At 38.0% G+C, this 23,713-nt stretch overlaps 1 protein-coding gene across 1 annotated transcript in view; it reads left to right on the top strand.

Moving 5' to 3' along the window:
• The window catches only part of COL1A2 (collagen type I alpha 2 chain), a 39,054-nt gene that overhangs the window by 1,552 nt on the left and 13,789 nt on the right, over positions 1-23,713 (top strand). The window contains exons 2-31 of the mRNA XM_005518806.2: positions 1,044-1,054; positions 1,682-1,699; positions 2,383-2,418; positions 4,057-4,140; positions 5,413-5,469; positions 7,613-7,657; positions 7,754-7,807; positions 8,103-8,156; positions 8,533-8,586; positions 9,072-9,125; positions 9,357-9,410; positions 11,144-11,188; positions 11,389-11,442; positions 11,545-11,589; positions 13,617-13,670; positions 15,024-15,122; positions 15,208-15,252; positions 15,362-15,460; positions 16,048-16,101; positions 16,201-16,308; positions 17,119-17,172; positions 17,277-17,375; positions 18,236-18,289; positions 18,664-18,762; positions 19,516-19,569; positions 20,108-20,161; positions 20,288-20,341; positions 20,441-20,494; positions 21,372-21,416; positions 23,496-23,594. Coding sequence (XP_005518863.1) covers positions 1,044-1,054; positions 1,682-1,699; positions 2,383-2,418; positions 4,057-4,140; positions 5,413-5,469; positions 7,613-7,657; positions 7,754-7,807; positions 8,103-8,156; positions 8,533-8,586; positions 9,072-9,125; positions 9,357-9,410; positions 11,144-11,188; positions 11,389-11,442; positions 11,545-11,589; positions 13,617-13,670; positions 15,024-15,122; positions 15,208-15,252; positions 15,362-15,460; positions 16,048-16,101; positions 16,201-16,308; positions 17,119-17,172; positions 17,277-17,375; positions 18,236-18,289; positions 18,664-18,762; positions 19,516-19,569; positions 20,108-20,161; positions 20,288-20,341; positions 20,441-20,494; positions 21,372-21,416; positions 23,496-23,594 — 1,790 coding nt within the window. The remainder of the gene's footprint in view (positions 1-1,043; positions 1,055-1,681; positions 1,700-2,382; positions 2,419-4,056; positions 4,141-5,412; positions 5,470-7,612; positions 7,658-7,753; positions 7,808-8,102; positions 8,157-8,532; positions 8,587-9,071; positions 9,126-9,356; positions 9,411-11,143; positions 11,189-11,388; positions 11,443-11,544; positions 11,590-13,616; positions 13,671-15,023; positions 15,123-15,207; positions 15,253-15,361; positions 15,461-16,047; positions 16,102-16,200; positions 16,309-17,118; positions 17,173-17,276; positions 17,376-18,235; positions 18,290-18,663; positions 18,763-19,515; positions 19,570-20,107; positions 20,162-20,287; positions 20,342-20,440; positions 20,495-21,371; positions 21,417-23,495; positions 23,595-23,713) is intronic.

Here is a 23,713-nt window from a genome sequence, read left to right as displayed (position 1 = left end):
CCTCGGCGGGGCGGGGGGCAGCGGCGGGGCGGTTCTGGACGGGCATTCTGGGGACACGTCCCCGGTGACGGGAAGCAGCTGCGCCTTCGCAATGCAGACGGAGAGGTTCGTGTGGGGGTCCCCGAAGTGAGCACCCCGCAGGGAGTTTGGGTAGGCGCCGCTCTCACCGCCACCTGCGGGCAGCAGTGGCTTTGGTTTTGTGTTGGGTGAGCGCAGGCTGTGTGTGTACTGCCGCGCAATTCCAGTGCTTTCAGCATTTCAGCACTCTTACCTTATTCTGGTCTGCACGAATCATCATTTGGTGTGGTCATACACTGCCGACGTGACACGTTGTGGAAAAACATCCAACAACCTGTTACTTAGTGGTAATGTTGCTTGAAATTACAAATCTCAGAAAATTTGTTTCTCCAACTAATGAAAAAAGCACATACACTTAGCAGTGCATAACATTCAGAGATAGTTATTTGCAGTTTGGTGTTTAATAGCTTCAAACTCTTCCCTGTTACACAGTTGTACAGGAAAATGTGGAAATAGGGATGTTTAGCTGGAATCTTTCCCCATATAAGTGGGATTGGGCCATTTATCTGAAAATTTCAGATTACTCCTACAGTTTAGTATCTTCACATGTTTCAATCTGCCTGGGTTTATTAATCTCTTGCATGAACACATACGTGGAAATACATAAGTGTGGGAGGTTTTCAATGGAGGTATGTTGAAGCATATTTAGAGCAGGTTTATAGCTGATATCTGCCCTTTTACTGTATCAGCCATATTACTTGTCTTGATTTAATTAGCAAGTCCATTTTGAATTTGAAATACATGGCAATTTCTCCCATGAGTCTTTCCAGTCTAAGATAATCATCTTAACAGTAAGAAATTACATTAGGAAAATGTTTATTGCATTAAGGAAATCAACAAAATTGCATTTCAAATTAAAAGCAGCAAATATAATTTTGAATTGAAATCAAGTTTAAAATGTAAAACTTGTAAAATATTTGAATCCCTGCCCTAATTATCTCTTTTTCTTTCCCTTCTCTTTGCAGATGTGAGAGAGGTCAGTATAATTTTTTTATCTAAAACGTAACACTCCAATTAACAGGCTAGGCTATTCTTCTTGTGGCAGTATTATCTTCTAACATTCATTCCCAAGATGGTCATGGAAAAGTGGTGATCAAATCCTGAAGGCACTGCCTGGAAAGGTACCCACCCCAATTTCACAAGTGGGACGGCCTTTTTGAGAGACTGCCTTCATAGGTGTAGAGACCATGAGGAGAAAGTAGAGGAGCAGTGCTGTTTGGACATTGTACCTGGCAGTTTGGATTGGAGATGACTCTACTTTAAAGCCAGTTTTACACTCTAAATTTCTTGCACATTAGGATTATGAAAGAGCTCAGGTGTGACTTCTTTTTTTTCAATTCTAATACTTTAGATTGCTTTATTATAGCTGTAAAATTGTCAGTCTTCAGCACAACATTTTAATATAGTTACATTCATCTTTGCAATATATAACCTCCTAGCCTTCAAAGTAATTTTAAGTCATAGGGGATAGTTAAATATATTGGACTGAGAAAAAGTATAGTTATGTAAGAAAACATGTCTAAGTTTATGCATTATTTTAGTTTAAAATTCTGGCAGAAATTGTAACTCATTTTTTGAAATTCTCTTCCTTATTTTTTTCCAGGCACCTGCAGGGCGCAAGGTAAGCATTTTTATTTTTCTTATGTGAAGATGAAGATGTATCTGGCAATCTTCAGCAGGTTAATGTTTTGTTGACTATTGGATGAAGGGAAAATTGACTACATTGCTTATTTTCAGTGTTCTCTGAAAATACCAGTAGCACTGAGATGAATAGGTAGGAAAAAAGGAAGGAATGATCAATGCAGCATTTTAACACCAGGGTAAATTCAAGTACTGAATTAAAGTGCTTTACCTGTGAGCAGAACTAAGCCTACCAAAACCTAAATGGCATCAAAGCATCATTCTTATTTAAACAGAGCTCCTCTATAAAGATTTATGTGGATTGAATAGTGCAACAATATCCATACAGGTCTAAAAGACTAAATTGATTCTATATTATTTTTAAAACTCACTGCTGTTATATTGGAATTAGTTATTCAGTAGAAACAAACCCAAATTTTGCAAGTACTTCTGTGGTCCGTGCAGTGACACTTTTAATTCACACAACAGTGGCAGTGGCTAATCTATTTCCAGTACATTATTGTGGACAAAAATACACTGACTGTGAAAAATAGCTGTTGAACCTCTATATGCAGCCTTCTTTTCCTTTTTAATGTGCACTAATTATCCTTAATATATCTGTTTCCCTGCATTGTCCTGGAAAATTTTCACAGTAACTCATTGAGTGTTGTTTTCTTCCGGCAGGGCCCTAGAGGCGACAAAGGGCCTCAGGGAGAAAGGGTAAGGAATTTGATTGACATTTACTTGTGATCTTTGAACAGTTGTTGTTGGAAGACCAGTAGGAAAAAACTAAGTTTAAGCATTGCTGTGGGATTAAATGATTGTACCTGTAAAAGCTTGAATGTACAATTTTATTAAAAAAAGAAACCGAGTTACCAATGTACCAAATTCAGCCCAGTTATGTTCAGTCTGCCTGAGCAGATGTGGTTGAGATCATAGGGCAGCCTAGCTGTTCAAGTGGTGATTTGAAAAATGTTTTTCCAGCTGCTCACAGTGGAAATAATGCATAGAAATGCAGAGGGAAAAATTGACATGCAAAAATGTAATCTTTGAATAATATAGTGTATGGGTAAGCTCTCTACATAAAACCTGAATAGACTAAGCCAGTTTTGAAGATAATTCATTATTTGTGCCTCCAACAATGTTTTGGAAAAGCTCTTTTCTTGGCAGCTGGGCATTTGTTATCTTCTGCTAGTCAAAGTGGGTGTTATACTGCTGAAGGCTCTACCGTAAAAGTAACCATAAATAAGGACAGTTGAATAATTTAATTGTAATGTTCGTTCATATCACTCGTATCTGCTATTCTGGTTTGCTTCTGCATCATTGCTGCTTTTTGGAAAGCGGTAGTCTGAACTTCACATACTTATCTGGGTTGTGTGTAGCTATGTGTCTTCTTTTATATCATCTGAAAATGAAAATGCCATAGTACTATAAGGGAGCTCTTGAAGATTTCTGAGATCATAGTGTGCTGACAAATGTAATGGAAACTATTAGGAACACTATATAAGTGTGGTCAGTTAGATATTTACTTTAGGCTGCCACTAATTAAATTTGTTTAATGAAATGCTTTTAACAAAGCTTTCTTTGTTCTGAAAGCAGCAAGCCTAATTCTGCTCCTTTAGAAACCCATTTATTATGGATTTCATTAAGTACTGGGTCCAAAAATCTCGATAAATTAAATACCCCACATCAATTGCCATGATGCCAAAACTGGACCAGCTTTGTGTACCGAGGATGAAAGAATGTAGGGGCAAATGTTACAGGAGTGAACACAGGTAATTTCAACCTGTTGTAAAAGAAGTTCTGACAGTGGTAGCAGACAGATGGTATCAAAAATCTGTAGAAGAGCACTGCTAAATTTTAATTGGATTTATGATTATACTAGCAAATTATCTATACTGATTAAAATCTGGTGTTGGGCTTACTATGGATCCATGGTAACTCATATCAGTAGGGCTGACCTTCTCTAGTCCTCAGCTGGTCAGATTTTAGGCTCTCACTAACAGGATCTGCTAGGCTGTGTGGGTCCACTTGGGTCACTTGGGGTTTGGAGGTCCAGTTTGTCACTTAAGATGAAACTTCCCAATTTGGCGATTATGCTTTGGTAGCATAAATCCAATATTGCCCCCATAAATGTTCTCAATATGAAGCTCCAGTACATACCTGATACAAGGTGTAGCAAGGTAACATAAAATCAGGCTATTTCCTCAAGTTAAGCATTTATTGAAATGATTTAGTGAAATATATTGCAGTGCTGTAGGGTGTTCTGTGGGTGCCTGGTTGTTAGTGAAGTTATCACATCGGAGATTTCTTCAGACACTTCTAATTCTCACTGTATAATTCTCTTTTCACCTCTAGGGTCCACCAGGTCCACCAGGCAGAGATGGTGAAGATGGTCTACCAGGTCCTCCAGGGCCCCCTGGTCCTCCAGGTCTTGGTGGAGTAAGGCATCCAAACTTTCTATTACCAAAACTCATAAGCTGTGCTTCGTGACCAAGATTAAATTTGTATCTGCTGGAAAACAGTGTTGTTGAGCTGAAGAGTGGAGAAAACATTCTCTTGGGAGCCATAAGAAATTGATGGTCCCAGTTGTAATGAAACCCTCCTTGGGGTGTATATATTCCATGGAAAATTTGGATTCTGTATTCAGCAGGGATTTAGGAAGAAGAGCAAATCAACCCTGTTATTTAGCAACAAACTTACACAGTGATGTGATAATGTTAAGTGGATGGGGAAAAAAAGCCTTTGTGGTTGGATTCAAGAGATAGCAACTGTATTGGAATAAGTGAATGAGATGACGCTTTAAGCTAAAAATCAATTAGAAGTGTATAGAATTTTAGAGTATTGTTCTTTAGAAATTTTTATTTTTATTTGTATTCATGCTGCAGAACTGTAAATGGGCTGTTGCCTACACAGTTTGTGCACCAGTGTCCATCATGTATTCTCTGCAGAATGCTGAATTTAACTCTTAGCTTGACATTATCTTGCATAGGGAGCATGAAGGCAGTGTTGTATTGATCAAGTTTATTGATCTTCCTTCTGCTCGGAAGAATACTCTTTTGATTTCAATGTGAATAGCAATACTTTATTTTGCTAGCTGCAAATATCAAACTGCTTTCATTTTTTTTTTTTTTTTCATTTTAATATGTCAATGAAACAAGCAAGAAAAGGGGTTTGATTGTGTTGTGGAGAACCTTTTTCTATTTTGATAAAATATCAAAAATCCATTGCAGTGTTTCTGAGGCTGCACTCTCCTCAGATGTTTCTGAAACTGAAGGGCCCACCTTATGCAATAGCTTCTCAGGGCTGGTACATGAATTTTACTTGTGCATATTTTTTTCACTGCTTTGCTTGACTTCCCTCATTGGAAATTAGGCTGAATAATTTGAGAGTTTCAAGAAAATTTTCAATTTTAAATGAGCACTGAATTTACATTCCTAATTTTCAGTTCACACTATTGGATGCCTCTGTATAACTTCTGCAGAGATACTTAGGTTTGAAAAGGCCTTCCCAGTAAAGTCAAGTCTTTTTGGAAACAAGTGGATAGAAATGTATTTATAATAGGGCTATATTTACTCAGTTATATGTATTCTGCTTTAAAAAACCCCATAGCAAGTATAACAAACCAGATGATATTTAGATACAGAATGTTGATTAAAAATATTTTTTAAAGTTAAGTTTTTATTTTGATTTCAACTTTTTTATTATCTACAGAACTTCGCTGCTCAATATGATCCATCTAAAGCAGCAGATTTTGGCCCAGGACCTATGGTAGGTATATGACATAGCACTTGATAACTCACATGAATGTGTTTAGAATTTTCCTTTATTTCAGCTGCATTAATGAAAAAAAGTGTGTTAAAATTAGTGGTTTGATCATATATTGACTCAGACTAGAAACTGATCCTTTAATATAGAATGATGATGTGTTTTAAGTGGTCTGTGGACTTGAAGTATGGTCTTGAATCTGCATATTTATCTTAAATATAGCACTGCTGTGTCTTGTGATTTAACTCTGTTGACCACACTTTTATGAGTCAATGAATCTCATAATCTGATGTTAGATAACACATGTACTTTGATATAGTATTACTTTACCCATATTGAGACAGAAGATTGTGTTTTAGGAATGAGATTAATTGTAAAGCTGCTCTCTAAAACAGATACAGGCCTAAAATGTAACTCAGCATCTTGGCTCCAGTTGGTGATGATTTTTCCTCCACGGCTGTACAACTCTTTTGATATCCTTGGATTGCAGAGGATTTTAGGAAATTGGCTGATGCATTTGATTCTCAACATCTGAACATTAGTACTTGATACTGTGAGGCTTGATACTTGGTACTGTGAGGCTGTTCTGAGGAGGACTCTTTATAATTCACTGTATACTATGTACAAATGGAATTTAAGGGGTCTCATTGCCACTCCATATGAGTTTCTGACCCCTCCTTATCTTAGCAAACATTTTCAGTGTATGCAGATAGCAGAATTTGGGTTAAATTCACCACACACACTGATGTCACAGACAGTGCATCAGATGGGTGAGCAGCCGGATGAAGGATGACCAGGATTATTTTGGGTCAAGTGCTTGTGTTCACTTCCAAAATCACTGTAATATTAAATGGATTTTGAAAAATACTTTGGCATCTATTTAGTTATGAAATATAGGAAATTGCAGGTACCTTTAATCAAGTTCTGCTCTCAATGTCTGATGATTAATCAGAAAACATAGATGAGGATTTATTTGAGGTGTCACCATTTCTGTTTTCAATGGAAACCATTTCAGTTTTTGAATCAGTTAGGTTTATTTGGCAGTAATAGCAGTAAAATTTACCTATTGTGAGGAAGATTTTAAGTTTCACAAATAATATGTAAAAGATTGGGAAGTGAAAAGTAGTTATAGAATATTATTTGTGAAGAAATTCACAGGGTTTATGCAGCAGATATGATACAGATAGTCAAGGAACTGTTATTTTTCCTAAAATTACTGTGTATTTTCATATCCACAACATCGCTTTAACTTCCATGAGTAAATTCCTGTAATTAATGTGCATTTATTCCTCTTAATAAAAAGTTTTCAGTCTTATGGGAAAGCTACATAAACCACTGAAAAGTTGGTGTATGATTTTAATCTTGTAATGAGAAAAACTAAAAGACTTTCCTAGAAAGCTTTAAAATCAATTTAAAACATAATTATTTCTGTTGAAGCTTCTCCTAAATAATTTGTTTGGAGTAGAAGTCCAAGGTAAAATTTCAGTTTGCAATTGTTTGCTTGCTTAGTAAACCTTAAAGTAACTGTTAAGAGAGAGCACAAATCTATGGAAATTTCCTTTTTAGGAGTGCTTTTCTCACCCTGTGTTTTCAAGATGTATATAAATTGTAAATAATGTCAAGGAGAGTATATTAGTGATTTAATTTTCAAGTGATATGAAAAGAATTTATTCAACACCAGAAAACAATTAAATATTTAAATAGAAGTAGATAATTATTGGAAATAGTTGTATACACAATATGTATAAGAGCCTTTCATAATGCATTACAGCCCTCATCTTTAAACTCTGGATTTTTCTGCACAGGAAGAGTAGAGGGAAGAATTCAAAAAAGAATGAACCAGTTCATTTTCTAACAATCCAGAGTAGATTGAGAAGATGAATCATAAAGTTCACAGCCATGATGGTACATTTCTAATCATCCCACTGGATTCTGTGTTGGTTCATTGGCATTAGAAGATGTTTGCACTTGGACTGCCTGTGCAAATTCATGCAGACCTCTTAACTTCCTCTAATTTCATTTGAACATTGCACAGTGGAAACTGTGATGCTAACAAATATTTTAGGAATGCCCGGAATTGGTGTTACAGATGAGTTTATACAATTGTGATGTTCTTAAAAAGATCTTGTGATTTTTTCTTCCCTAGGGTTTAATGGGACCCAGAGGCCCACCTGGAGCATCTGGACCCCCTGTGAGTACAGTCTGCTCTCTCCTACTGACATTGACATACCTGTAAAGTTACAAATTATCTTGTTTGGAAACCAATAATATCTCCCTCATTTTCTAGGGTCCTCCCGGTTTCCAAGGTCTTCCTGGTGAGCCTGGTGAACCTGGTCAAACAGTAAGTACAGATCACACACAGACACTGCTAGCATTAGGAACAGCACACCAGAGCTGGCTTGCAATGCTTTGGATCATTTCTCCTGTCCATATTCACTTCTCTGAATGTTTGGATACTCCTGCTTGATCCTGTTACAGAAACTGAGCTGAACACTCAGATTCAAGCTCTCTCCACTTGGAATCATAAAGTGCAAAGTCAGTTAAGCTCCAGCTATGCCCCAGCTCAAGTCAGAAAACAGTGGGAAGACATATATGAAGAGTGATGCCTCAGGTAATTCTCAATTTATTTTTAACAGGGTCCCCAGGGTCCTCGTGGTCCCCCTGGTCCTCCAGGAAAGGCTGGTGAAGACGTAAGTGGTTATTAAATGTTTCTCTTCTCTTTGGGGTGGTGATTCAACTCTAACAACCACATAATTGTCAAACTTAGCATTCTATTGGCTGTATGTTTTACATTGTTAAATAAATAAACCCCTGAAATAATTATTTTATGGTACAAGAGATGCAGTATGCTGGAAATGTACAGAAAATCGGGTAAATTCCAAACCACTCCAAACACATTATTTAACTTCCTGAACACCGGGGAAAGAAAACTTAAAAGTTAAGAATCTCCCTTATCTATGGACAAAGAGAAGCCTTGCCATTGTGTTTTCTTTTTTCTTAGTGGTTTGTGTTGCTATTTTTTAAAAGAAGCTTTCCTTCTTAGTGCATCTTTATTGCATTTTTTAGGGTCACCCTGGCAAACCTGGAAGACCTGGTGAGAGGGGTGTTGCTGGCCCTCAGGTGTGTAGTGATCCACTGGATACAGTACAAACCAGTTCACTAATCAATTAAACCTAACAACCTTTCTGAATTTCACCACATTAACAGTCTAGTAATAATCCTTATAGAGATAAATACAGTTTCAGCCCTTACTTGCAGAGACATAATATAGTTACGTTTTTATTTTGCTTCCCTACCCCATTCCCACTAAAGCTAGTAATGAGTAACTGAAGTGGCAGAGTGAGGAGTTACACAAGGTAAGCTGTCACCTTGACATAGAAAGTTAAAAAAACTGTGCTGTCACATGGTAATGCATGAAATTTCTGAGATTCAGAACTGTAAAAATCAGGTTGATTACTGTTAGTCTTGAAACAGGTTAGGATCTGGATTCTGTTCCTTACTCCAAATCTACTTGTTAATTTTACTGAAAGATTTATTCATCATCTTTCCTTTTAGCTGCCCTGTGTAATATGAGAGACAATCATTCATGCACTGTGTGTTTTTAGGGTGCTCGTGGTTTCCCTGGAACTCCTGGTCTGCCTGGCTTTAAGGGAATTAGGGTGAGTACATATATACTTTTCCCTGAATATTTAAGGCTAAGATCACTGCAGCGTACTGAAAACCCTTAGAAACCCTCTGAAAGTGAAGAGTGTATGAACCTCTGAAGTTTTTAATATCACCTGTATTAGGAAATAATTTTGTGTGGGAGGAAGGTTTTATAAGACTAAGAATTTGCATATAGCCATTTGAGAGAAAATATGTATCAATATTTATTTTTCTACTCAATATAGGGACACAATGGTCTGGACGGTCAAAAGGGACAACCTGGTACTCCTGGTAACAAGGTAAAGACAAAATCTGAAAACGTAGGATGCATTTGTAGCTCTTCCTAGCAAAACACATGTGAAGTCCCATCCAATCAGTCTTCCATGTTGCCATTAAACATTGCCCAGCTGCAGTAATCTAGAAGTCAGTGGATCCATGTAGAACAAATACGTGCATCTTGTAATGAGAAAACATTCCTGGGGCCTTAGTCTTGAGCCCTCAATCAAGTTGTAAGCAAGGTAGTGCTTCCAGTGAATAAAGGCTGCAGAATTGGGCTCTTGATGATTGACTATTCAGCAGCGCTTCAGACTGCTTTTGCTATCTCTGCTCTTCTCTGCATTGTATTCTACATTTAGGTAGGCTTTTCTAAAGCATTCTAAAATGACAACATCTCATTTTTCTACAAAACTCAAAACACAAATGTGTGAGAAACGTGTTCAGTGTAAAGCTTCCTGCTAAAGAACTGGATAGATGTAGTGCTTTTCTGAGTTAAGGATATTTGATCCTCACAGTCATTTTTTTTGTTACCATCTTCATATTAGTGCACATTTGAACACTAGCCTTAAAAAAAAAAACCTTAAAAATATATTCTGAAATACAGTCTAGAAACATCTATGGTAAACTCCTTGTCTTTTAATTTTTTCTTCTCCCATTCAAATTCAGTGCCTAATATCAGTGTTCTTGAAAAATTTACTGTTGCATCATTGTGTTACTAGAAATCCTGACTGATTCTCAGGAGATTTGTATTCACAGACTTCTAATATAACAATGAAAAAGTCAAATACTAATTATCCATCTTTCTTGTTTCTAAGAGCTTAGCACTACTTGGTTATAGGGTCTTTAATTGTAACATAGCGTTCTTCAATATCACTGCAAGTTGTTAACCTTCAGAAAAAGTTTAGATGGCAAAGTCTGCCCAGACAATGGAGATTTAAAGCAGAAAGCACATAAGGATGGAACAGTTACTAGTAAGAGTACTAGAAAACACCAGCATATTAAATCAAGGTTGTTTATTATATAACTGTGCTGAAAGCAGCAATGAAGATAAAAAATTGTTGTCTTTGCAGCATTTAAGACTAGGTGCATTCAGGTGTATTCAGGATACAAGTGCTCTAAGACAAATCTTGTCACTGTAGCTCAGCCTAGGCCTGTTGAGAAGGCTGTTGAGACTACAGTCCTGAAGGGAGAGGAGCCATGTATTAATGGCTGTTACTCAAATACTCAATATTATTGGTCTTAAGTTACAAATACCTTTTTAAGGTAATAATAATACCTTTTTATTAAGGTATTTAAGGCAGATCCTTATTTTAAGCCATTTGAGAGGACTTTGTCAACTTACATTAAGGCAAAAAAAAGCATTGTTCTGCTTCTGTTCTAGCTAAAAAACAGTTGCTGATTGATCTGGATTTGTAGTTCACTATCCAGATCCAGTCTCTTAAATGTGTACTACACAGTAAATGTCAGCATAAAGAAAGGGGGTGAGGAAAGCTGAGCAAGTGGCACAACTTTCTCTGGCCCTCCCCTTCTAAAAGGATTCCATCTGTCTGTGTTCCAGTGTATGCAGGGACAATTGCAGTCTCTGCACCCTCAGGACTTGATGTGCTGTTATTGAATAGTGTGATACAGAAACATGTGTTATAAAATGCTACAGAAGACAGTGGGATCTAGTAGCTGAAAATCTCTCTCATAGTGTTTGACTATCTGTCTAAAGCATCCTTAAGTAACTTAAGCCTCCAAACTTTCTTCTTCATAGGGAGAGCCTGGTGCCCCTGGTGAAAACGGTACCCCAGGACAGCCTGTAAGTATTCACTGCTGCTGTGGGAAATTATAATCTTAAAGATTTCCATCAGCCAGCATTTTCTTCAATATTTGTCATTATTGACACTCCAGATACCCAGATATTCTAATGTAATAGTAATATGACTTAGCAGAGGAAAAAAATCTCTATATATCTATGTTCAATGAAGAGGTATAAGTTCATTCAATTTTTCTTTCAAGGGTGCTCGTGGTCTCCCTGGTGAGAGAGGAAGAGTAGGTGCCCCTGGACCAGCTGTAAGTGGCTTCCCATGTGTCTGTTGTCATGAACCAGCCACTTACTGTGGCTTCCTCAGATATTCAGTTCTCTTTTCAAACTATCATGTTCTCTCCTCACAGGGTGCTCGTGGAAGTGATGGCAGTGCTGGCCCCACTGGACCTGCTGTAAGTTTCAGTCTTGCTTTTTGATAGCCTGGTTCCATTAGGCTTTGTGCTTCTCTTCCTGTTTTTAGAGGATTTCTTGGGCTTTTAAGAAGTTGATTGTGTTGATGTGTTTAACATGGTTCTTTGTTGCTTATTAGACCATCCCAAAGAGAATTAGTGAAACAAATCTTTCGCAACTGTATCATGAGAGCCTTGGGATTTATATTAAACACATCCATATCAAAGGAACCAAATATTCTCTTGTTTGCACTGGTGATTTAATGAGAAGGTTTTCCAGCACGTCTCACTGGGAAATACTCACTGCACAGAATTCTCACTTCCAACCGTCTAACAGAATAATTCTCATCCCAAAGCTAAAGAGACTTTCTACTTTTTGACAGATCCATACCATGCACATGTTACAGATGGTTATATACATCCTGTAAATTATACCTGCAAAACAGGATATATGTGCTTTGTACCTGCAGCACTGTCCTATCAGCCTAACAGGCACTGACCTTTTTCATTCACCACTTTTACCTGAGATGTGAACTAGTGTGAAAGGCCAGCAAGATCCAACTCTTCTGACCTGACTGGTAAACAATAACTATTCTAATAAAAGCTAATACAATGCAGATTTTCCCTTTTTAAAAGGAGTTAGCATTGCCATAATTTACCCCTGACTTCAGTAAACCTCATTTATCTCAGTCACACAAATATGAGTGCAAGGATATAGTTTTGAAATTGTAAAACAAATCTGGAATACACGGGAACAATAGTAATAACAGCTAATAGTTTTTTTTCTTCCTATCTTCAAAAACTGAGTCTATGATGAAGTTGTACTTGATTCTGCTTTGCCAAAGTTGATTTTAATACCCCTTGTTACTTCAGATACCTGTTGTGCTTTAACTGAGCATGTAAGCATGGCTGTGAATTTCTCTTAAGTTCTTCCATGGGGAGTATTTAAGAAATCTGTGATTGGGCAGTTAAATTGCAGGCAAATAAAAATCTTACAGCTAAGATCTTATGTAGGAGAACCCAAACATTTTAGCTGAAGACGTTTTGAATGAAGGCAGTTGCGTTGCTGTAGGAAAAATGTTCTGAAGCTGCTAATTGCATAGGTTGTTATTCACAATGGGCACAGTGCTCCATGATGTCCCAGTGTCTGTCCCAGGCTGAAGTAGTTTATCACATACTTAGGTCATGATGCCTTAATTCTCTGCAAAACAGTTATTAACACTCGTTTTTTAAAACTAAAACAGGAAAAAAAGTTTTATCCTTCTTTCCACTTGAAATTTAAAATGTAAAAAAGTTATTGCAGTGAAAATTCTGGAAGTTTATGCTTTCAAACATATCCTAAAGGGCATTTGGTCTTTTTTTTTTGATTATGCAAAACTAGTGACAATTCCAGGTACTCCCACTCTAACACAGTAGGTTATAGAACATCTGAAGCCAATTCCTCTTTGTCATACAGGCTGACACATTTTATACCTTGGATTTGTGAAACGGTTTTATTATAAATATTTCTAATTGGAAGATCTTAGCTAAGAAAAAAGTAGATATTGATGCAGAATATTAATTATTGAGTTGTATTTTTAATTAATAATTGAAGAAAAACTAACCCTTTGTATGCATTAAAAAATTAAGGCTGTGAATCCACCAGTGTATCTTTTCTTGTAGTGTCTGGTATGTTGGAACTTTGTCCCAATGTAATTATAAATCTCACAGCAATAGATGAACTTTGTAGAATCAGTCATCCTGCCTCTGCTCATCCTTTGTTCTTTCTCAGGTGTTTGGCCTCAAGGCAGGGTTTTACCAATTCTTGCTTAATTTGTACTGCATATGTTCTTTAAGCATTGACCTGGCTCTTTACTGTTTGTAGTGAACCAAATCTGTCAGTTTGGAACTGCAAAAGGCAGCTAATATGCAGAGGTGGTAATATGTGGAATAAGTAAATGTGCATTTTTTTAATCTGTTTTCTTCAACAAGCAAGATGTTTCTATTGTCACTGAATAACTTTACACAACTGCCTCCCTTTCATCTCCCAGGGCCCTATTGGTGCTGCTGGTCCTCCAGGCTTCCCAGGTGCTCCTGGTGCTAAGGTATGAACATCCTCTTCATGGTGGTACATTTGATAGTGAAGCTGAAATGTACTAACCAGAGTTTCTAGGCAGAAAAAAAGCCCCCACCCTCCATGAGCTAAGAGTTCTTTCTTATTAGTTACTCTTGGATTTCATCCTCATCCTGATCTGTATTTGGAGAACATCAGATATGAGTGCTAATTTAAAATATAGCCCTTACTTCACAGCTGGAGATGGATGCTAGGCAGGTTCAGGAAGACACATAACCCTTTTACTGCTTCCTATGTGGTGCACTTACATACCCTTTCCAAGGATGGCATAAATCATGATAAACAAGCAAAGCAGCAGTTAACAGCAGTTTACAGAAATAGTGGGGGATGAAGAAGCTGAGTTTGATTATGGGGCTGCTTCCAATCTAAGTCCTTGAAATTACAATGCAGAAATTGCATTAAAATTTTTCAGGTTTAGGGTGCTACCATTTTGCTCTTGCAGACTATAATTTAAATCATTCACCCTATAGCTCAAATCATAGCTTTTTTTATCTGGTAAGAGCCTCAATATTTTTGGTGTCCAAGGAGGGACAGAACATTTGAGGAAAGTGTTGCATATATTTAATGTAAAAATTCTGCTGACCATTTGCCATAAAATCCATGTCATTCTGTGTATCAGACAAAACTTAATCAACTTTTAAAAGAAAAAGAAGTACTATTTTCTAGACCCTTTAATTTTAACTTCAGGGAAAATGAGAAAAAAATTGAGATCCCATTCTGATTATTCTTTTCAAAAGGCAAGCTTTATGAAAGCCTTTAAGTCTTCTCTAACGCAGATGTAAGTGTGGGTATATCATGTAGTTCCAAGAGGAGGCTGTCTACCTATCCTGGATGAACTCTGACTGAACTGCTGAAGAAAACTTGTCACTATATTCAGGTTCTTGTAGTCAAATTAGGTAATACAACTGTCAGAAAATAAAAGCAAGAACCATTTTTCTGTCAATTACTCCACTGTGAACACTATTCCACAGCAGTCTGAAAGTGCAAAATAATGGTCAGTTAGGTCTCATGTCCTGTGGCACTTCAGGCCAGTTCTGGAGGCACATGGGTGTAAATGAGACTGGAATTCTGATTTTTTTGGTCAACCTTCTGGGTAAGCACCTGTTTTTCCTGTCTTAGCCATTACCTTAGAAGGAGCCTAAATAGACATCCCAACTTGAGTGCCTTTAAAATCCATTAAAAGCTCTCAGCTGCTCGGTTTCCTGCCCTCTGAAGTGGGAATACACAAATATGATTATCTTCATGCCAGGTTGATACAAGATTGCTTCACTGTTGCCATAACACTGTGTACGCTGATAGGGGGTTCTGCCCTTCTCTCCAACAGGGTGAAATTGGACCTGCTGGTAATGTTGGTCCTAGTGGTCCTGCTGGCCCAAGAGGAGAGATTGGACTTCCTGGTTCTAGTGGTCCTGTTGGCCCTCCAGTGAGTAACTTGCCAGATTTTATCTATGGTCAGATGTGTGCACTTTTGATTCTGAACTAACTGGTATTGTTACCTTTTTTAACAGGGCAACCCCGGCGCTAATGGTCTTCCAGGGGCTAAAGGTGCAGCTGTAAGTACAACTGCGCTCACACGTATTTGCTCTAAAAAAAACCCAATTCAGTTAATGCAGCAGAAAAGACGATGGGTTCACAATACCTTTTTCCCCCTCTGTTGGACAGGGTCTTCCTGGTGTTGCTGGTGCTCCTGGTCTGCCTGGTCCCCGTGGTATTCTTGGTCCTCCTGGCCCTGCTGGTCCTAGTGGTGCTAGAGGACTTGTTGTAAGTGACCTCTTAAATTGCATGTATTTGGAAACCAGACGCAGTGTCCACAGTTGTAAAAGATCTCCTCTGGATATATTTATGTTATAGTGCAGACATTTTTTCTTGATGCACTATAATTGAACATTTTAGTTAATTTTTGTATCTCATTACTTGCTTTAGATGCTGAGACTGAAAAGGTTCACTTTGCGCTCCCTATGAGTGCAAGGAGTAGTTGGACTTAATGATCCTTGTGGGTCCCTTCCAACAAAGTATAATATTATATGACTGTGAAGTTCTGTCCATGTTGATAGCATTGAGAGATGTGGCAGCAGTCTCACAACTAAGCCCTCAGTGGGTATCCTCAGTAGAGGAACCAGCCCTACCTAAATGTGTCATTGTTCACTACTGTCATTCCTAAGTATCTTTAACATGTTTGGTTTTGTGCCATTTAAGTCAAAAATACAGTTGTGTTCATTGACCATTTTCACAGTAGAGGGAAGCATGCCATTAGATGATAAAATATTTTTTTTGTTTCATGAGTAAGCTCTCCAGGTAGAGGAGAGATTTTTGGAATGCTGCCTAATTCTTTTTGTTTCGGACTCCAGGGTGAACCAGGTCCCGCTGGTGCCAAGGGAGAAAGTGGTATGAAGGGTGAGCCTGTAAGTATGGCAAAATATGAAGGCTTTTTCAGTCCAAGGCCTGATAATATCTGCAACACCACATCTGATATTTTCTTTTTCTCTGTTTGTCCAAAATAGGGTGCTGCTGGACCTGCTGGCCCTCCTGGCCCTAGTGGTGAGGAAGGCAAGAGAGGCAGCCCTGGTGAACCTGGCTCTGCTGGTCCCCCAGGCCCTGCTGGTCTGAGAGTAGGTTTTCTTTTCATGTTCCAGAAGTAAAAAGAAAAGTGGTAATCAATTTAGAGTCCCACAGGCAAATAAAATAATTATGAGTAATTAAATTTACATTAATGCTGCTAAGCAGTGATAATTTTCAATCCTTAGCCTTTTGATTAGTTGGGACCAAACCCATTTTTGCTTTGCATTAATGCTTACTTATCCCTGAAGTATTCAGAGATTGCTTTGATTTACCCACTGTGTAATATTTAGTGAATTATCTTATTACTCTTAAAAGTTTGTGATGGGATCTAACTGCTTAAAACAGATAATAGGCTCACACATAACGGAGGGAAAAAGCTTTCAATTCAGTCCCTTCAAGGATGGCTACTAAACTTCTCACTAGCTGAGAAAGCCACTTCATGAACTTCAGGAGGCATGTAGCTTTTGTGAAGGAAAAGAATTCACAGGAAAATAATAAGAAAAATGGCAGTGCTTTCCCCATATTGCTTTTTGGCAGAGATAAAGAATTCAGAGTCGGTATCTCTCTACAGGGAATGTGGAACGGTGTGGGACAGGTTGTGGGTTCCTAGCTGCTGGCTAGAGCCACTATTAGTAATAATGAACACTGAAAATAATACAAACAGATTAGAATTTAAGCAAATCTACAGGAAATGGAGAGATCCTTTCACAATACCTGTTTACACTGTGTACTTAAGCTGTGCTTACCTCAAATTCAGCAGACCTGCTTGGAAGGCTGAAATCTAGTAGGCACTATACACCTCACAAGAACAGATTTATTTCTTTCCCTTCTTTTCTGATTTGTTTTGTGTTGACTTGCAGGGTGTACCTGGATCTCGTGGGCTCCCTGGAGCTGATGGCAGAGCTGGTGTCATGGTAAGACTTTTCTCTGGGTCACTATTTCTGAACCACCTTTTATATACAGATGTGCAATGCTTTTTGCTACTTCTGCCTAATTTTATTTTTATTTCTTTTGGTAGGGACCTGCTGGTAACCGTGGTGCTAGTGGTCCTGTTGGTGCTAAGGGTCCTAATGGTGATGCTGGCCGTCCTGGTGAGCCTGGTCTTATGGGTCCAAGAGTAAGTTTGAACTCTGTGGATTAAGTTTGAACTACATAGAAAGATAATAACTTAAAGGACAAAATTATTTGGAAATCCAACTGCATAAATTCAACATGTGTTAACCACAGTTAGGGCACTTCTACCACTCAATTGGAAAAACTCCACTAGGAATGATTAAGAAGCATCAAAATGTTTGTTGAAAGGAGTTACTTTTGTTAGGGAAGCATTTGATTGCCTTGGGATGGAGCACTGTACTCTTGTACTGGATACTGCATTGACTTCTGTAAGGGGTTTTCACTTGTGATTATTTACAGAGTGTGATCATTATGATCACAATGGAGGTGTATGTATTCTCTTTAAAGAACTCAAGGGAAAGGAGACCCTACTAAAATGATGTGAAATTGCTGATCTCAATTATTTCTTTTTTATTTTGCAAATTATTTCACTGAAACCAGCCATTCACTTTTAGTAGTGTTGGCTGCAGTCAGATTATGTTCATCTCATTATATTTATACTCCTTATTCTTTCTCTTCCTACCCTACCCTGTGAAGTGAAAAGTTTGCAGTGCACATATGAGTATTAGGCATATGCAAACATTGAAACACACTATCCTCTAAAGCAGAGCCTAAATTAGTTTGTCTAAAATAATTTAGGTACTTCCATATACTGATTTTCATCTGGCATGGGAGCACGCACCACCAGATCAACAGTCAGTATGGTTCAGGTGGAAATGTGATAGCACCTACAGTCCTGTTTAAAAAGTGTACATTGATAACTTAGCACCCCTGTGTGTGTGTGTGTATGCATTAGAAAAAATGGTGGTTATGTGTTGGGTGAGTAGGTTTCCTTCTAAAAACATGAAACTTTTCCTTTCTCAGGGTCTCCCAGGTCAGCCTGGAAGCCCAGGCCCTGCTGGCAAGGAAGGTCCTGTTGTAAGTACCTTGCTTTTTATTCCCTCATTGCATGGGAAAGAATGAAGTACAACTGTATAAAGCAGACATCTGAGCACTGAGCTCTAACACAGCTGTGTGAAAACAGGAAGATTTTCTATTGTATTACTCAGAAGATCAGTGTTAAGTTTTCCATTAATTTCTGTGGGTCTCAGATCAGGCCTGTGTCCTGGAAGGGGAAAAATCAATACAGAGTTTTACAAAAAGGAGAAAAAGGGAGGGATGCATGAGCATGCAATGTATCAACAATGGTGAAAAGTTAAATGACATTTGCTCCCTGTCAGTACATATTTCTCCTAAAGCTGAGCTCTAATTAAACTACCTCAGCCATTTAATAGTATGATTTCTTTTTCTAGGGTTTCCCTGGAGCAGATGGTAGAGTTGGGCCAATTGGTCCAGCTGGTAATAGAGGTGAGCCTGGCAACATTGGATTCCCTGGACCAAAAGGCCCCACTGTAAGTACAGTACAGAAACTTTTTATTACTATGAAAGTATTTCCAGACTAATCTGTAGGTTCTCAACTCTATCATTAATCTAACACATCTCCCTGTATTCTCCTCTGCTGCTCATCAGATGGCTTACATCTGCTTACATTCAAGAGTTTTGTTTAAAATTATTTTCCAGTTACCTAAAATCTGATTAAAGAAAGGAAAAAGCAGTTTAATTAGCTGAGGGATATTTTGACATTGAAGTGATTAGAATAATATATGTATATTTTATGATTTCAGCATGTCCATTTTATCACGTCTGTATATTCACATCTGTAAAAGTTCTGTCAAGTTTGACTATTAAACCAGTTCCAGAGTATTGTTATTTATAGAGCACTACACAAAGCTCACTCATCTTAGGATAAAAGCTACCAGTGACTTCAGTGGAGTTCTTTACATGTCCTGGGCTTGGGTGTTGATGTACATACAAACATGTGCAAAAATGTAGTGTATTGCATAGGATACTATGAGGAGTGCCATCAATTACACAAAACACAAAGGCATCGAGTTTTGAAAAGACTTTTCTTTTTAGCTCATTATTTTTGAGCTAATCTAAGTGATCCAAAAAGACAGATGGAGGTTGTGTGTGTTTTAATTTGGGTTAAAGAAATATTACAGTAAATCTTCTGGCAGTGAGAGTATAAGTCTCTGCTTAGTCGTTTAAGCTGCATCTAATATGAAGTGTTGGTTAACTTTTATATCTTTTTCTTTCAACTTCAGGGTGAACCTGGCAAACCTGGTGAAAAAGGCAATGTTGGTCTTGCTGGCCCACGGGTATGTAGATATATTTTCTTTATCACCTTGCAGAGAGAAAAAAAAGTAGATTTTCCAAACCTCTGTAATAAGATTACATTGGCTTGTGCAAGTATGAATAGATGATGAAATTAGAAAAGCCCTTGGGAATGCATTCTTTTTAGCCTCATGTCAGTGGGAGCTATTACTTAATGGATAAATGGAAACTCCCCTTCTTGGGTATTAGTTGGGTAATTAATCATGGGCTATTATCCTATGGAAAAGAAAATATAGCACTCCCTGTCCTTAATTCTTAGACCATGGTATATGGTTTCTACTTCATCCTGTAAATTTCCAACTTTTTACTGATAGTTGAAACTTACTAATTCTTCCCTTTAAGGGACCCAAAACCCAGTCTGCTGTGGGAAAAATGCTATCAGCAAGGTTTCTATATTCTGTAATTCCAAAATAAGTTTTCTTAGGTATGAATGTGCTGCAATAACTGGCACATAATTGTTTGGAGATATTGCTCATATCAAATCAAAACTTTGATAATAGCTTTCTACTTGAACATATATAGGGTGCTCCTGGTCCAGAGGGAAACAACGGTGCTCAAGGTCCTCCTGGTGTCACTGTAAGTAACAGCCTCCACACAAATCCAATTTGTGATTTACTTTTCATTAATGGGACTTCCCAGTTTTAAGTCCACTTCCCTGTGTTCCTTCTTCCAAGTTAATAATTTGTTTTTCATTCCATCCAGGGCAACCAAGGTGGAAAAGGTGAAACAGGTCCTGCTGGCCCTCCTGGCTTCCAGGTAAGGAACTGTGTGCTCTGTTCAATCTTATCTACATTTCCAAAAGCATGAGGAGCTTCTGCCTTAACTATATTTGTATTCTTGTTTCTTTACACTCAGGGTCTGCCAGGTCCCTCGGGTCCTGCTGGAGAGGCTGGTAAACCAGGCGAGAGGGTGAGTGACAGACGCAGCATTCGATGGATGGGGCAGGCATTGCATGAGGGCTCTGTTTGCAATGGCAGGGTTAAAAATTTCAGGGTTTTTAACCTATTATTGTTAACCTCAAATAAGCAAGAGCCTGTTGAATCTATTTGCCAAAACAAAGCAATCAGGGTAACATGCAAACTTTAATAGTCCCTTTTGCGTTGGAGCTTGCATCATACTTCCTTTCTCAAAGTTTTGGTATGAAACAGACCAAAGATAGTCCTTTGCTTTTTGGGCCTTGAGTAGCAATTAAATATGCTTCTTCCCCCAGAAGAGACAGTACATGAAAAATATTTTTCTTCACATTTCTTTCAAAATCTTCAAGGTTCAATCTAACCTGTACTACTCCAATTATGTTTTTGTACCTCAGCTGATTTCAGGGAATGTACAATGGCATCCAACTGCGGTGGTTCATTTGTGATTCATGCTCTAGCTGCTGCATAGTTAGTGGGAGATGTAGTCTGCAAACTGTGCATTCTCTGCATCATAATCACTTTTGACATTTATAGTTACATCTGTGTCCCTGTAAAAGAGTTTACATTGCATTTACATTACATTTACATTTACATTACCATTTACATTGCATTTACATTTACATTACCTGAAAAAAGTTTGTCATTTAATAACTAACTCTTCAGATGAAAAAATATTATCTAATGTGTACCCTGAAATACTGTGCAGCTGGAGGAAAAGGGCTTATTTCCATGTATGTAATAGACTGTCTTAAAATTTGTCTGAAACTTTTCAATATGCTTCTGTAATTTGAGAATTTCCATTTGTTGCTAAGAAACAAAGTACAGTTTAAGCAAGTAAAATAAACTTTACCACTCTATCTACTCTCTTCTAGGGTCTTCATGGTGAATTTGGTGTCCCTGGTCCTGCTGGCCCAAGAGTGAGTAACTCATTTGAAATCTGGTACAGACTGTCTTAATAATGTGTTATAAACACACTTAATGAAGTGTTCCATAATAATAGCAACTATATACATTTCCATGCTCCTCAAGGCAGAAAGCTCTTCTCTGTTACAGAATATCGTATTGCAGCAGACTCCCAGGAATGAAGGATAATATTCTCTGCTCTTTGCAGGTGTTAGGGTATTTGAGTTAGAGTTAACATAGTTGCCAGTCTTTGTAAACTTCTGTATAAGTATGAATATTACCCAAATGATGATATCCTGTATTAACCTTACAATGAGACTATGGATGATAAAGGACTGGGGCCTGACAAATATGAGAGTTTTCATCTGCAGTGCCTGTGCACAGACCTTCCTAGCCTGACCATTTCAGTTTTACTATCCCTTGCTAGGCAGCTCGTAGCTCCTCAGTACTGACTTTGAATAAATAGTAAGCTGAATTCAGAAACTGGAATAGTCATTAGAAGGTATTGCTTCTCCTTTAATTCTGAAGTGTCAGTGAACATCCTCAAAGAGCTTTGTGTGGACACCTTCCTGCATGACAGGAAGATTCCATTTATGTAGAGCAAGTAGTAGTTTATAAAGGGCTCAATTAATTATTTGCTTTCCAAATCTGCCTCTAAAGAGACTGATGTTTAACCTACTTTTGTTGCTTCTTCTTTTCTTTTGAATTCCAGATTAAATGTATCCAGTGACAAGTATTCCCATTCTCTCTTATAAGTTATTTCAACCAGTTTAAACAGGACCTTTGCTCCCTATGTTTTAGTGCCCTGAGTCTGTATCAGAAACCATGTCTTGCTCTAAACTCTCATTTTGCCTGTGCATCCAAGCCTAGTTCCCTTTGTCATAGCAGTAGCAGTTTTTTCCTCTGCTCTAGATTGCCCTAAGCATCACATATCCAGCCCTCAGTGTATTTCAAAATAGGTCTTACTGATGCTTTATACACAAAACTAACACTTCCTAAAAATACCCCACTGCTTGTGCCAGATCACATTTTCCTTTTATACGTCTGTGACATATTCTAGCCTATTACCTTTCCCTTTCAGTCATTTTCTCCATTGAAACCTCCATTTACAGCAGAATTCAGTTTTGGTACCTAAATAAATGGTCTGGTACTTGCACTCTTGAATTTTATCCCTTTGCTGTTACAGCCATCTATCAGGTTATTCACTTCTTCCTGTGTAGTCTGCCAGTCCTTTGTCCTGTTGACAAATGCTTCCACCTTTGTGATTTCTGCATATTTCTTCTTTTTCTCCCTCTCTGTAATTAACAAAATGTGGGGGAAAAAAAATAATTTAGGAACATCTCTACAATATAAATTAATTTGTTGCATCACTGGTGCTTTCTACTGGTGTGCTATCTCCCCTTAAGACAGTTCTTTGATCACATTGTAGTTTTTACACAAATTCCAAATTGTCCAGCATAACTAAAAACTCTATTATGCCTTATCAGATTATTCACTGATATCCAGCTTGATCACACTGAGATAATTTGAGATATCTTTAGTAAAACTAGTGTTTCTATCTTTGATAGATCTGTTGTGCATTTAAATCGAGTTTCTGGCTATTTCTATGTCTCCAGATCTATGATTCAGAATTTATCCTTCTACCTGTTACAATGTACAGGTCACATTAGTAGGCTTGAGGTGTTACCTGTATTCCCCTGCCACCAGGCATCTGCCACTGTAAAAATAATTGTTTGCCAATTACTAACCCTTTAATTTCACTAGAATCCATTATTTGTTCTAAAACAGAATCTCCATTTGGCAGTAGAATGCCAGACACTGTTAACAGAACAAGCACAGTAGCCAAAATCCATATTCAAGAAGTATTAATAGTTTAGTTGTCATCTGTTGTCATGATGCAAGACTTTATTACTTAATTTTGATATTTTTGTGTCAAAAGCTAGAGCCAGTTCTTGTGACCAATTTAGTTAATAGCTGCACAACTCTGATTAGTTTGTTCAGATCAAAATGTGTCACATTGTCATGGTGCCTAGCCAGTGCTTTCAGCTACAGAACAATTCAAGGAAGCTCTCAGATCAGGCTGTCTCCTGTAGGGTGAACGTGGTCCTCCTGGAGAGAGCGGTGCTGTTGGTCCTGCTGGTCCCATTGGAAGCCGTGGTCCCTCTGGCCCACCAGGCCCTGATGGTAACAAGGTATGCCTTTTCCAGCTGCCAGTGCCTTGCTCTTGAATTCCTGATGAATGCAATCCAAAACCTCTCTCCAAGTGGTGAAGTTCCATCCCAGCTAGTCCACACTAATGTTAAATGGGTTT

The sequence above is a fragment of the Pseudopodoces humilis genome, chromosome 1 (assembly GCF_049639895.1).
Source record: "Pseudopodoces humilis isolate 2021_Gansu_Grassland_sample_001 chromosome 1, ASM4963989v1, whole genome shotgun sequence".
Lineage (NCBI taxonomy): Eukaryota > Metazoa > Chordata > Aves > Passeriformes > Paridae > Pseudopodoces > Pseudopodoces humilis.
This window is presented reverse-complemented; position numbering and strand designations above follow the sequence as displayed.